The 13,734-nt window shown below is 42.4% G+C and overlaps 1 protein-coding gene across 3 annotated transcripts in view; it reads right to left on the reverse strand.

Annotated features, from left to right (window-relative positions):
* CPAMD8 (C3 and PZP like alpha-2-macroglobulin domain containing 8) overlaps positions 1 to 13,734 on the reverse strand; it is a 216,235-nt gene that overhangs the window by 191,802 nt on the left and 10,699 nt on the right. For all 3 annotated transcript variants that reach the window (XM_033955244.1, XM_033955242.1, XM_033955245.1), the window contains exons 2-3: positions 6,392 to 6,543; positions 3,167 to 3,189 (exon numbers count right to left, since the gene is read on the reverse strand). Coding sequence is in view for 1 of the 3 variants with exons in the window: in XM_033955242.1 (XP_033811133.1) it covers positions 3,167 to 3,189; positions 6,392 to 6,543 (175 nt within the window). In the remaining 2 variants the exon portion in view is untranslated. The remainder of the gene's footprint in view (positions 1 to 3,166; positions 3,190 to 6,391; positions 6,544 to 13,734) is intronic.

Here is a 13,734-nt window from a genome sequence, read left to right on the forward strand (position 1 = left end):
AGAGGAAGCAGCAGGACACCAGTAGGAGCGTCTACATGATGGGGGGGGGGGGGGTCGGGAGGCTGTGGGAGTGCGAGCGGTCCTTCAGGGTGGGGGTGCGAGCGGTCCTGTGGGGGGTGAATCGGACGTCGGGGGGGGGGGGCATCAGGCTTTTAGGGTGGGGACAGGACTTCAAGGGGGAGAGGAGAGTCGGGGCGGGCGAAAGGAGAGTCGGGGTGGCCAGAGGAGAGTCGGGGCAGGCGAAAAGAGAGTCGGGCGGCGACGGGAGAGTTGGGCAGCATGTGTGGTATACGGGTGTGCGCGGTATACAAAATTTTTTTTACATATATTTCAGTTTCCCGCACACTATACCCGTGTGCGCATTTTACACGGGTGCGTGTTATCTACGTGAAAATACGGTAACTTTTTCATCTAACCTATTTAAACGACGGCATTCCTTGCCTTTTCTAATCTTTTATTCAGATTGTAACTCACTTTGTTATGTAAGCACGAAGCGCTGTTTATCATTTAATAAATCATAAACCATTGTCAAACAGGGAGAAGAGCAGCACAATCCTACGGTTAAACTCCTAACTTTGGGTGCAACGGCATCAGAAAATGTAAATGGAAAAGAGCATAAAGCGTTGTTAATGAAAGAACTAAGGGATCTTTTTACTAAGCTGTGGTAAGCACTGAAACTTAAAAATGGTTACCACAGGACACGCTGAGGCATCCTGTGGTAAATTTGACAATTTAAATGTGCACACTACGCGCTAAAAAAAAAAAATAATTTTTATTTTCTGGGAAGTGGGGAATGTTCAGGGGTGGAGAGTGAGTGGCAGTAAGGGCTCACATGCTCATATTTTTAACAGCTACATGCTATAGGAAAATCAGCCTATTTCTGGCTGCAACATAAAAAGCCTTGGCATGCAGGAAGACCCAAGGAAAGAATGTACTAAGGCCCCTTTTCTGCAACTTAAGTAAAAAGGCCACTATGGGGACACAAGTACAATATGTAAAATAGCGCACAGGAAAGCAATATTCATGAATAGTATGCATAGTAGAAGGGGGGGAATAAAGGTAATATTAAAAATAATCATACAAGGAGCATCAAGAGGCCTATGGCTTCTTTGGTTTCAGATAAGATTATTGCATGAGGGGGTGGGTGGATGGGTACCATAGAAGAGTTTTTGAGACCATGTATTTCTGTTTACACTGCTACCTTGAGTTTTCTGTATTTTTCCAAAATCAATAAAATATATTTGAAAAAAAAAAAAGATTATTGCTTGAAAAAAATAGAGATCAAAAAGAGAAGTTTCATGGGAATACAGAATATATTAAATTTGGCTGTCAGTCGTTGTCAAATATGAGACCACTGCTTTAGAGCCAATAGAAGTTACCTACATGTTTGCTTGCTTCATTTTGGTTACTGGGTAGAACAGCTTAAGAGAAACAGGAGGTGAAATATCAAGACTGTTTTTAATATATCTTGAACAAATATTTTTAAAAAGAGCAGGCTGAGAACTGGCTTCAAATACAACTTCTCCTACAGATGATCCTTGTGACCTTGGGTGAGAAACTTTACTCTCCGATGCCTTCACTACAAACTTTGTGGCTATTCGGTTTAGGATAGGCTGGGAAGGGCTTGGATGGGAACACCAGCAATTTGGGATGGTTTAGATAGGCTGGAGAGAGCTTCGATGGCAACTCCAGTCATTGGAACTTAAGGACAATACCAGGCAGACTTCAACCGATAATGGCCCATAAATATCAAAGGAAAAAAAAAAAGACAATTGAATTTAATCATAAATTTATAATGTACAGTATGTACCTATTGGCCAGACTGGATGGTGTCATTTACTATGTTACTATGTCTTCACATCTCTGCTGAGAACTAGATTTCAGACCAGTAACTTAATTCATACAAACCCCTTTGTCCAGACTCTTCCATCCTAAAATTATCCAAACTATCATGTTTCCTTGAAAATAAGATAGTATCTTATATTAATTTTGGGCCCAAAAAATACACTAGGGGCTCCTTTTACAAAGGTGCGCTAGCGGTTTTACTGCACAATTAGCGCGCGTGCTAAACGCTAACGCCTCCATAGAGCTTGCGTTAGTATTTTTTGTTTAGCGCGGGGTTTGCGCGCACTAAAAATGCTAGTGCACCTTAGTAAAAGGAGCCCTAGGTCTTATTTTCAGGGTATGCACATGATCATCTCTCCCTTTCTCTCCTTCACCCCAATTCTTCCTTTTTCCTTTCTCTCTCCCATATGTGCAGCATCTTTTCTCCCCTCCCTCCCATCCCCCTGTGCAGAAGTTTGCCCAGCTTCTATCCTTCCCTCCCTCCCATCCCTCGTGCAGCAGAACCCTTGCCCAGCTTCTATCCTTCCCTCCCTTCCTCCTTCCCTCCCATCCCTTGTGCAGCAAAACCCTTGAGCACCCCCCACCCCCGCCATGTAGCCAAAGCCCCGCTGACACTCCATCCTTCCCTCCCCGCTGACTGCGAACGAGCCCTACTTCATCCAAAGCAGCATCAGGCCGGCAGCACTCTAAACAGGCTGCTTCGGCCTTGTCTGTTGAGGAATTTACTGCTGCTGGCAAATCCCAGGACTAGGGCTTATTTTCAGGGATACACGGTAGTGACCTGGAGCTAAAAAGGGTTCATTCTGTTGTAATCAGTGTCTTTCTGCCCTAGGTCAGGAAGACACAGTTTTGCCTTCCCCAGAAGGTTCAGCTCAACAGTACTAACAATAAAAATGACTTTCTTTGTTTTATCCACCCTGTATTAATTAATACACACAATCCCTATTTAGAACAAGCTTCCCAAAATTGTTTCCAAACTTGTGTTATAGCAGCAGATTTGAAAACGACTGCTCCAAGGCTAAGCTGACAGATGAGCCATCAAGCATTTCCCAAAAGTAACACCCCTTCCTCCTCTCCTGCCCAAAGCGCATCACCCACTATTCCCTGCCCAAACTCAGCATGCTCCATCATAGCTGAAACCATCTTCTGTTGAATCAGATAACCCCATCGGCAAGCTATGGAGTCAACCAAGTTGGGCTGGGGGAGGGGCTTCATTTGATGTCTGCTCACCATCTCTTACCACTACTGACGGTTCCTTTTAGTCTGGTCCCAAGCATGACATGAATTATGCCCTTTGCAAAACACATCACTAGGAGCTTACCTTAAGCTTCACTGTCCCTTTGTCTGAAAGAAAAAAAAACAACCCTAGGCGTTACAAAGCAGTATGGTCACTTGTGCTTGTTCAATCATTTTTATGTCTGTTACCATCACTCTAATACATTATGTAAATGTGCTTGCTTTTTTTTTCTTATGGGGGGATTAGCACCAGATTAGCACGCTAGACAATAAACTACCGCCTGCTCAAGAGGAGGCAGTAGCGGCTAGCGTGCGTGGCATTTTAGCCCACGCTATTCTGTGCGTTAAGGCCCTAGCGCACCTTCGTAAAAGGAGCCCAAAATTTTATATATATTAAATATACATTTAAGCAGGCGAAAATATAAACTAACAAATCTGTTCACAAACAATATCGTCATAATGCAAAGGATATTTTTAAAACTTCAATGAAAAACTATCCCCAAACCCATCCATCCCACCCCATTTGCAGAGTGAAAAACCATACATTCATGCAGTCATACCTATACCTACATACTTATCCAATCTTTAATAAGTCAACCATTTTCTAAATATTCTTGTACAGGTGACCACAACCTTTTGAATTTAGCTTCCTGCCTCTCTTTTCTATTAGGACTGCCTCATATTTACCAATTAAGCAAACTGAGTTCCACCAAAATTGAAAAGATTATTAAGAAGCATCTTTCTATGTTTTCAAAATAACTTGGATTGCAACAGCAGTAAGTATTGCTATTAACCTCATATGATCATTAGTCATATCAATGGAAGCTTCAAAGATATTGAAAATTGCTCCCGCATATGTTAAAGAAACATCCATATGTAACAATAATTGCACATGACTCCAATGTTATCTTTGTTTCCGACATATCTGCGGACAGACTTAGCCAGTCACCTATAAATCAACGTGCACTGAATGCTGTTGTTATCTAGTTAAGGTCTCAGTTTGCCCCCCTGACATATCTGAAACCCATGATGTAGCCCCAACCCTGCTTTAATGATTGGTGGTGATGTCAAGCCCCATCAGCCAAAGAGGTCTCCCCACGAGACCTGCCTGTGCAGCAAGTGCAGTTTGGCCACCGATGATGGGTTTCTCGCACATGCTCAGTTCAGTAACTGAACTGACCATGCACAGGAGTTTCAATGTAAGTGGCTGAAGTGTATCATTGACTTGAGTGCTGCTCTGGCAGCACAGGCAGGACTTGTAAGGAGACTTCAGCTGATGGGGCTTGGCTTCCCTGCCAATAAAGGTATACTTTTAAAATGGAGGGAGCAATGGTGGAAAGGGGGGGGGGGGGGTTAAGGTGGAGAGAATATCTGACCCCCTCAGTCTATCTTTGGGCCTGGATACACCATTTCCAGAAACCAATTAATTTGTAACCAAACGCTGTGGCTTAGTTTAAAATCTGGGACCTGCAGATCAATCATCTGATTCAACATAGCCAGACATGCATTTTTGAGTGGACACAATATTTTTCCTTTGCCCCCCCCCCCCCACTGCTGCCCCTCCAACTCAAATTATAAATACCTGACCCTCCAGCTCCGGCACCTGAAGAGATCCTCCTTCAGCAGCCACAACGTTCTCCTATGCTCCTGCAGTCAGCAGCACTGTCCATGGACTGCCACAGTGTCAAATTCCTGCACATGCTCAGTTTTAGTGCATTTGTGAAAACTAAGCATGCATGGGGGACTGGCATGGCCAGTTCTGCCCACTGACAAGCATAGGGGAGTATTCTGGCCAGCAGAGTTTAGGGATCCCTAACAAACATGGTGCGAGTGTCATAATTTTGGGGTAGGCCTGATGAGTCGAAAGTAGTTGAGCCCAGGTCCACCCATGGCTACGCCACTGATCTCACTAACTCCAGAAGTAAACTCCAAAACTGGCTTTGATATTGAACCATTTCCAGGTCTGTTTGCTGTCCATAAGATACAAAAATTAACACACTATTTAAAAAATTTTGCCGAGTGCCAATTGATAGCAAATTACAGCTTAGTTTCTTAAAGATGTCGACATAATGATGTGGACATTTGCACACTTACGGATACCTTGAGCCACGGCCACCACGTTTAGTGTGCCATGGCTTGGCAAAGTTTGTGAGACTCTAATATAAATGATACCTAAAGTTAGGTGCCTAGATTGGTGTGCCTAGACCAGTGATTCCCAACCCTGTCCTGGAGGAACACCAGGCCAATCGGGTTTTCAGGCTAGCCCTAATGAATATGCATGAGAGAGATTTGCATATGATGGAAGTGATATGTATGCAAATTTGCTTCATGCATATTCATTAGGGCTAGCCTGAAAACCCAATTGGCCTGGTGTTCCTCCAGGACAGGGTTGGGAACCACTGGCCTAGGCAATCCAGGAACCTAACTTACCCCCTTTTATGAAGCCACATTAGGTTTTTATATCACCGGTTGTGGCAGTAAAAGCTCCGATATTCATAGAATTCCTAAGAGCATAGGAGCTAACACTGCCGCGGCCAGTGATAAAAAAAAAAAAAAAAAAAAAAAAAGCCTAACGTGGCTTCCTAAAAGAGGGCCTTAATGACCCCCCCCCCTTTTGCCCCGTAGCGTGGTTTTTAGTGCCAGCTGCGGTGGTAACAGCTCTGACATTCATAGGAATTCTACAAGCATCGGAGCTAATACCGCCGTGGTCGGTGCTAAGAACCGCGCTATGGTTTTGTAAAAAAAAAAAAAAAAAGGGGGGGGAAATGTTTACTCAGCGCTGATAATTAACAATTAGCACCTTTTAATTGACATAACTTGCACCTAATTTGATGGTAGGCGCCTTCCACTTTGAGGTAACCTAATACAAGGCGCCTACCAAAACGTTGGTGTGGTTACAGATGCGTTTTTCACATAGGCACCCGTTTTGGATTTTGTCTCACTTTTTTAGGTCAAGAGACAATTAGAACAGAACCCAACCATGCCCTATTCCAGAAAAAAAATCAAAAAACCCTACTCTTTGATAACTGATCTCTACATGTACCTTCAAATTATTTTGCTCCTTTTCTCCACTCATTCTCTTCCTAAGCATTAGGGGCCATTTTATAGAATCGGACCCTTAATGTGGTTTAGTCAAGGGCCCCTGTTTTATTTGAGCATTTATTTGAGCGTTCTTTGCAAATTTCTGCAACAGCTGCATTGTTTATTTAATTCCTCGCTTTATCTGGATAAGCGCTCTCAACATTTTTTTCTCTCATTTCCAGATCATTATTTACACTTCAAGTATGGCTGCTTCGAACAAAGAACTTACCAAAAACTTTCCCCCGAGCGTGCGACACACTTTCTCCCTTCACTACCAATTGAACCTGAACCTCAGTTTCCTTGACAGCATTAAATATAGTCACGCTGATGACTTCTTCCACTCCAGAGCGGAATACAGACGGTGCGGCTATTAAATAGCCCCTGAGAGGAAACAAAAAGGGACAGTTTGAAATCATTGACAAACCGAGGTTATACTACGTTAGAGCAGGGGTGTCAAAGTCAGTCCTCGAGGGCCGCAATCCAGTCAGGTTTTCCGGATTTCCCTCAGTGAATATGCATGAGATGTATTTGCATGCACTGCTTTCATTGTATGCTAATAGATCTCATGCATATTCATTGGGGAAATCCTGAAAACCCCGACTGGATTGCGCCCTTGAGGACCGACTGACACCTGTGCGTTAGAGAATAAAAAGCAAAATGAGTTTGCAGTTCCAAAAGGTACATGCCTCCTCCTCAGCAAAGGACAGCTCTTTTATATGTAGCAAAAATACATAACGAACATAATAGCAAATTTCTAGACCGTATAACCCTTAGTTCAATGCGGTTAACAAAAGATTATGCTATGGGAAAATACAGGAATAATGCGATATACAGAGATTTAGTTAACCAAGAATTTGGAAAAAAAAGAAAAAAAAGTCATCAAAAGTTTTCTGTAATGGTCATAAAGATGTAGATCTAATCAATAATGGACGGAAATCTTTGTTGTAATAAGCTGCTTGATAGGATAGGTTTTGGCTTTTGATATTTTCACCTTTCAGCATGTATTGGGCTTTTACCTTGGGGTTAGAAATTGGGGTTTAGTTTAATCAACCTAAAGGTACTAAGAGGAGAAAACGAAATGTGAGCTTTAGTTGGGTTTGTTTTTTTTAATATATATACTGTTTATTATTTTGAGGTTTTTTTTGTTTTGCCAAATGTTACTTTATAATAGTTTAGCTTTTGCATTTTATTATGGATTATGCATTTTTCTTTACACACTGAATATAGCTCCTTGTAGAAAAGCTCCACAGAAACTAAGGGGTCCTTTTACTAACCCCCCCTCCACCTTTTACGAAGCTGCATTATGCTCTTTTTTAATGCCGGCCGCAGCGGTATTAGCTCCGACGCTCATTATTATGACCACCTTCTAATATCCAGAATAACAGCCTCTGGCAGTACGGATGGTAGCCAGACACCATGGGAGTGACTCAATAAAATGATGGATTGTTACTACAAGTATCGGGAGCCATGTAGACTGCAGTGCGTCCAACAGTTGCTGATGGGTGCATGACGCTGGATCCAGTCATCAAACATATCAACTGAGATGGTCCCAAATGTGCTCAATGGGATTAAGGTCTGGGGAATTCGAAGGCCAAGAAAATAGCTGAAGTCTTGGTTGTGCTCTGCGAACCACTCGCAAACAATTCTGGTGGTATGACATGTTGCATTGTCCTGCTGAAAGATCCCATTAGTCATAGGGAAGACTGTCAACATGTATGGGTGTATTTGATTGGCAGGATGGAGAGATAACCGTATTGGTTGAGAGTGCCTTCCAGATGTATCAAGGGAGTCAGAGCATACCAAGAAAACATTCTTCAGACCATAACACTGCCGCCACCAGCTTGCATATGCCAAACAATGCTGGGCGTTTGTGTTCTCAGCAGTTTCATGCCTGACACACCAATGTCCATCTGTTCGATGAGCTCAAAATGTAACTCATCAGAGAAGGCAACCCTCTGCCAGACAGTGCAAATCCAATATCAGTACTCCTGAGCAAACAGCAGAAGTTTTGTGCAATGAACCCTCATACGCACGGGTGAAGTCACCAGCCGTCTGCGAATGGGGCTCCGGAGCAACAGGGTTCGCCAAACAGTCATTTTGGGCACACATCTGGAAGCCCCCTGGTTCATTTGGATGATTAGTTTCAGGCGGCCTACGACGCCTTCGAGTTGTCCGAGGGCCATCATCAAATCAGCAAACTAAGACTCAATTTGTTCTATCATGCAATGCCCTGTATCAAGGCATTACACAAAAGGAAATTTGTCGGCTTCAACTCTTACAAAACACTGCAGTTAAACTAATCTACAAAGGAAAAAAATTTGACCATGTCACCCCCCTCTTGTGTAAAGTACACAAGCTATCCATTCCTCACTGTATCACCTACAAAACACTTCTACTAGCATTCAAAACCAAACAGTCCAATTCACCAGCTTTCATCAATAAACTTCTAATTCCTTATGTTCCTACCTGGACTCTCCAATCCAACACTCAAAATCTCCTTATAGTCCCATCTAGCCATGAATTATTTCTTGACACAACCTGTAAAACTATTTTTTCTGTAATTACCCCTACTCTATGGAACGCCCTTCCGTCGGACCTCTGACTAGAAACATCTCTTGGAAAGTTCAAGTCTAAACTAAAAACATTCCTTTTCGAAGACGCCTACACCTTCTGACTTTTTCCATTTCAATAAGAGTCCAAAGTTTCTATGCAGTCCCTACCCTACCCTGCTTTCTTGTTTCAATCCCCTTCCCTCACATCTCTCCCTCTTATGATTTTTTTTTCCTCGATGTATTTAATCTCTTACCATTTCCCGCCTCTTCCTTTTGGTTCCAGTAAGTCAGCTTGTATTGTCCCCCCTTCTAATTTTCTTTTTAATTTTTATTCTTTAATAACATTTGAGAATTATAAACCATTAAGGTATATATTTGATAAACAATATATCAAAAATTTAATAAAGATTTAATCAAAGATTAAATAAACTTGGCACATCCCCTATTAGAACTTACACTGGCTGCCAATAAAAAGAAGAATCCAGTTCAAGATTGCTTTGTAGATCATGCAGGCTATCTATAGAGAGACCTCAGAGGGATTAACTTCTGGCATCAAAGTCCCACATTCCTTCTTCAACTCACACACTATGCAACATTACAAACTATCCCTCCCATGTCCTCAACAAGTATGGCAAAAAAGGATATTTGAAACCACCATCGAATATCAGGGACCTCTCATCTGGAACAAACTACCAATGCACCTAAAACAACCTATCACCAGGGCTGTGGAGTCGGAATTAGAGACAATTTTGGTACCTGGAGTCAGAGTCGTGGGTACCAGAAACTGAGGAGTTGGAGTTGAAGGATTTATCTACTGACTCCACAGCCCTGCTATCAACTATCTTGAATTCCAGAAGAAACTAAAGACATACCGCTTTTCACTATAGTCAATCTCTAACACTTCACCCTTCCTCCTAAACCAATGCTCCTCCTAACAATGTAATTTAAGAGCCTGCTCAAAATCTTATTGTAAACCGCATAGATTCTGTGCAGAAAACTGTGGTATATAAGATACTGTATTGTATTAAGAAAGCACTTACAAAGGTCATTCTCCAAAGTCATTTTAGAATCTGGCTCGTCATTTTAGAATCTGGCTCTCCACATGGCTAAAAACACAAACACACACGTTGTTCCAACACAGCTTTATTTAACCTGCATTACAGTGTCACTGAGGCCACAAGGGGGGGAGGGGGGAAGGTTGGGGAAGGCAATATATTTACATTGTTTTGCATTTTCAAAACTCTCTATATTACTTAACACTGAAAAAGTACCTGGAGAGATAGCAAGTGTCAATGAGGGTAAAAGACCATTTTTTTTATTTTGTGTCATGTTAGATGAGATATAAAACCACCACATTCATTTTTGTAGAGGCAGCTGCTACCAAACTGAAATTCCTGCATAAAACTTCAGTGGATGCTTTGTGAAGGGAGTGAAGGTTTTCCCAGGAAAAAATGAAAGTACTTCCCCTTCCACCAGGTCTGAAGAGCACATGGGCAAAGGAACCCACTGATTTTGCAATTATGCAGGTACAAACATGAACATTTAAAAAAAAATATTATGCCCGTCCACAAAGATACAAGTAGAAGTGACCACATGTAGAATTTGGCCACCATTTTAGAAAAGCAGGTGTGCATATATAGTTCCCATCTATAATCAACATATCCATACCCTTGGGACTACATGTGGGAGGGGTATCAACTTACAAATTAAAAAAAATGAGAAATATATACTTGAAAGCGCAGGGTCTTACATGTCTGTGCCACCATATATACATGTACACTGCAAAATAGCCCACGTCAGTCCCTGGCAACACATACTGTGAGCAGCCCTCTAACCAAACCTGCATATGTAGTATCCGCAAAGAAAAGTTACACAGGGACAAAGATTTCACTTATCCCCACCCAGCCCCAACAGAATCTAATCCATACCCACCCATAGTTGATAAGATCCATTCTGTCCCCACAATTAATCTCCTCCATCCCAACCCGTATCCATAGAGGTCAACGCTATTTTTTACTTGTTCACAGCCCTCTGTTTCCTCCCAATCCCAACAGCCTCCTGTGGTTTTTGGGGATGGTATTCACTATTCAACCAATGATTGTTCCAAGCCTCAGTCTGGTGTTCCAGCTGCCTCTCTCTCAGTGCATGCCAAGCCTCATTCTAGAGATACCAGAGATTCTGACGATACTCCTGCGAGAATTCCATGACAACTTCTTCTATACCTGTGGCAATCCTGCAAACTCCTCAGGAGTTCTGCAATTTCCATTTCCATGCAGCTCTCTAGTGCTGGACCCTCCCCCATAGTCACCCATCCCTGGGGGCCTACCAGGAGCAGATCCTGGTGGTTTACTGGTGGGAGATTGGGAGCAGTCTCTCTCCACTTCCATTCCATCTGGCTCTGGGAACAAAAATGTCATCCAAGACCCCAAACACTGCAAGACAGATACAGTCATTAAGATTACTAAACTGCTTTGCATTACAAATGTTTTATTTTCTTTACGAGAGTCTCTTGCCTTTTAGTACTATTAAAACAATGCACTTGCCCCCTCTCTTACAAAGCCATGCTAGCGTTTTTAGCACCAGCTGTGGCAGTTAACAGCTTGGACACTCATAGGAATTCTATGAGCGTCGAAGCTGTTACCCCGGTGGCCTGCGCTAAAAATGCTAGCGCAGCTTTGTAAAGGAGGGGGTTAATGATGTGCCCACCTTTACCCGTGTAGAGTCCCAGACTACACTGCACCAGAAAATAACCAGAGATATAGCACCAAAAAAACAAAAAAAATTTTTTTTTTTTAACATTGAAATTAAAAAAACACAAGAGAGTCTTTAAACATCTGAAGACCAGGGAGGAATTCAAAAAATGAAAGGAGGTCATTTTGTCATTATACAAGAGTTCACAAGACATCCACATCTTGAACGTTGTTTGCACTTCTAATCACCCCCATCTCTAAAAAGGGCACAGCATAACTGAAAGAGTAGAGAGGAGGGGAGAGTATCCCTGTCACAATTAACACCCAAGTGAAGCTGCCTCCACTACCAGACTGCTTCTTTCATGCCTTCATCCAGATCCACAACCACTTGCCCTGTAGAGTGGTATCAACCCTACAGCACCTCCTGCAGGAAAATTTAGTCTGTGGTCTATATGCCCTCCAGTGCCAACACAGCCCACCCTTTGCAGGATTTCCATGGGAACAGGAAGCAAATGCAGAGGAGGGGGGTAGGACATTATTTTCCTGTTGCTGTTTCTGTACCAGGGCCATTATAAAGAGCAAGCAGTGAAATGAAGGGACATTTGGGAATTGGCAATGGAGAAAGGAACCGATTGCCCTACATGTCTGTTGTTACTTCTTATGAGGAGGGTATAAAAACTCCCTTTCTGAATGCTCATTACCTACTGGCATTCCCATTTTAAATCTGAACAATTTAGACTTTGATTTTTATCTTAGCCAAAGATAATCACTGCGGGGGGAGGGGGGGTAGAGTGACGGCTGGAGAAAGTGGGCATCTCTCCCGTTGCCAGGGAGTGTCGGAAGGTTTTGCGATGCGGCAGGAGAGTAGACATCTCTCCTACCGATCTTTGATTTGGGGGGTTTTTATGCGGGTGTATTCTACACATGTGCTGATTGCTACCACCAGCGACTCAAGTAAATTTAGCAAACCTATACTCCGCAAACCTCATTTGCATGCGCTGTTTTTGGAGAATGATTCACTTTTTTTTTTAAATCGTTACAAGAACGGCTTCTACAGCAGCCCGTCAGTTTTTACCATGAAGTTTTGAGAATCTTCCCTCGAGTTGAGTAATCTGCCTTATTAGCTGCAAGCCAGGGGGTTCGTACTTTTCTACCCAATCTTATAGGATACCTCCATCTAATCATCCTAGTTTTGTGAGGTCCAAACATTCTCAAAACTAGGACTCATCAACTCGGGAGAAATACGAGAGAGATAATTTTTTTTTTTAAATTGAGAAAATGTGGGAAAAGAATTACATATCCCCTATTGCATAACATAATAGGTAGGGAGTACTAGATTAAACAAAAAGAAAAGTTTTTCTTCATGGAAAGGAGAGAATTAACCTGTGGAAAATCCATGCCCCAAGATGCAAACCTGATATGTGATGCCAAACAGGGATTAGGAAAAAGTTAAGACAGACCAGACAATCACTGGTTATTTAACCCAGCTGCAAAGCTTAGTGCATCCCTTAACTATGACACGGAGAAACCAGAGGGTGTGGCACCAGATGGATACACATGCTCTGTTTCTTGCGCTCTTAATCCTAGCAATGCTAAACAGACTTGACATCAAATCCTGGTTAAAGATTCCTTTTTACTGGACAAACTTACTATCGGGTCCTTTTATAAAGATGTGCTGCCGAGCAGCGCATGGCAAATGCCGAGACGCCCATTCTTTTCCTAGGGCCAGCTTGGTGTTTAGGCCCCGTTTCTATAAATGGTACCCATCTCCTAGGCACCATTGAACAGTTGTCAATCATCCGCTAGATGCCGTTGATAGAATCATGCCTAGCAGCGTCTAAACATTCTTAGGCTCCAGTAGGCAGAACATAAGAATTGCCATACTGGGACAGATCGAAGGTCCTTCAAGCCCAGTAGCCTGCTTCCAACAGTGGACAATCCAGGTCCCAAGCACCTAGCTAGATCCCAAGTAGCAAAACAGATTCTATGTTGCTTATCTTAGGGATAAGCAGTGGATTTCCGCAAGCCATCTCAATAATGGCCTATGGCAGTGATGGCTAATCTTTTTGAGCCCGAGTGCCCAAACTGCCGCACAAAACCAAAGAATTTCCTCAAAGTGCCAGCACGTCAATTAAACCTTAATAACAAGATTTTAGTATCTAAAAACTCTTTATAAAGTTGCCTGAACTATGTAACATCATTTTAAAGGTTGTAATCTTTGTATTGTCAGAGAATCAATTTGATTCACAATCCTTTGGTTTTCATTTCAATTTATTGGCAATTTATAATGTTTTAATGATTTCATTCAATTTAATGAATTTAGGAAGAAT

Source organism: Geotrypetes seraphini, chromosome 8, assembly GCF_902459505.1.
Source record: "Geotrypetes seraphini chromosome 8, aGeoSer1.1, whole genome shotgun sequence".
In the NCBI taxonomy this organism is placed as follows: Eukaryota; Metazoa; Chordata; class Amphibia; order Gymnophiona; family Dermophiidae; genus Geotrypetes; species Geotrypetes seraphini.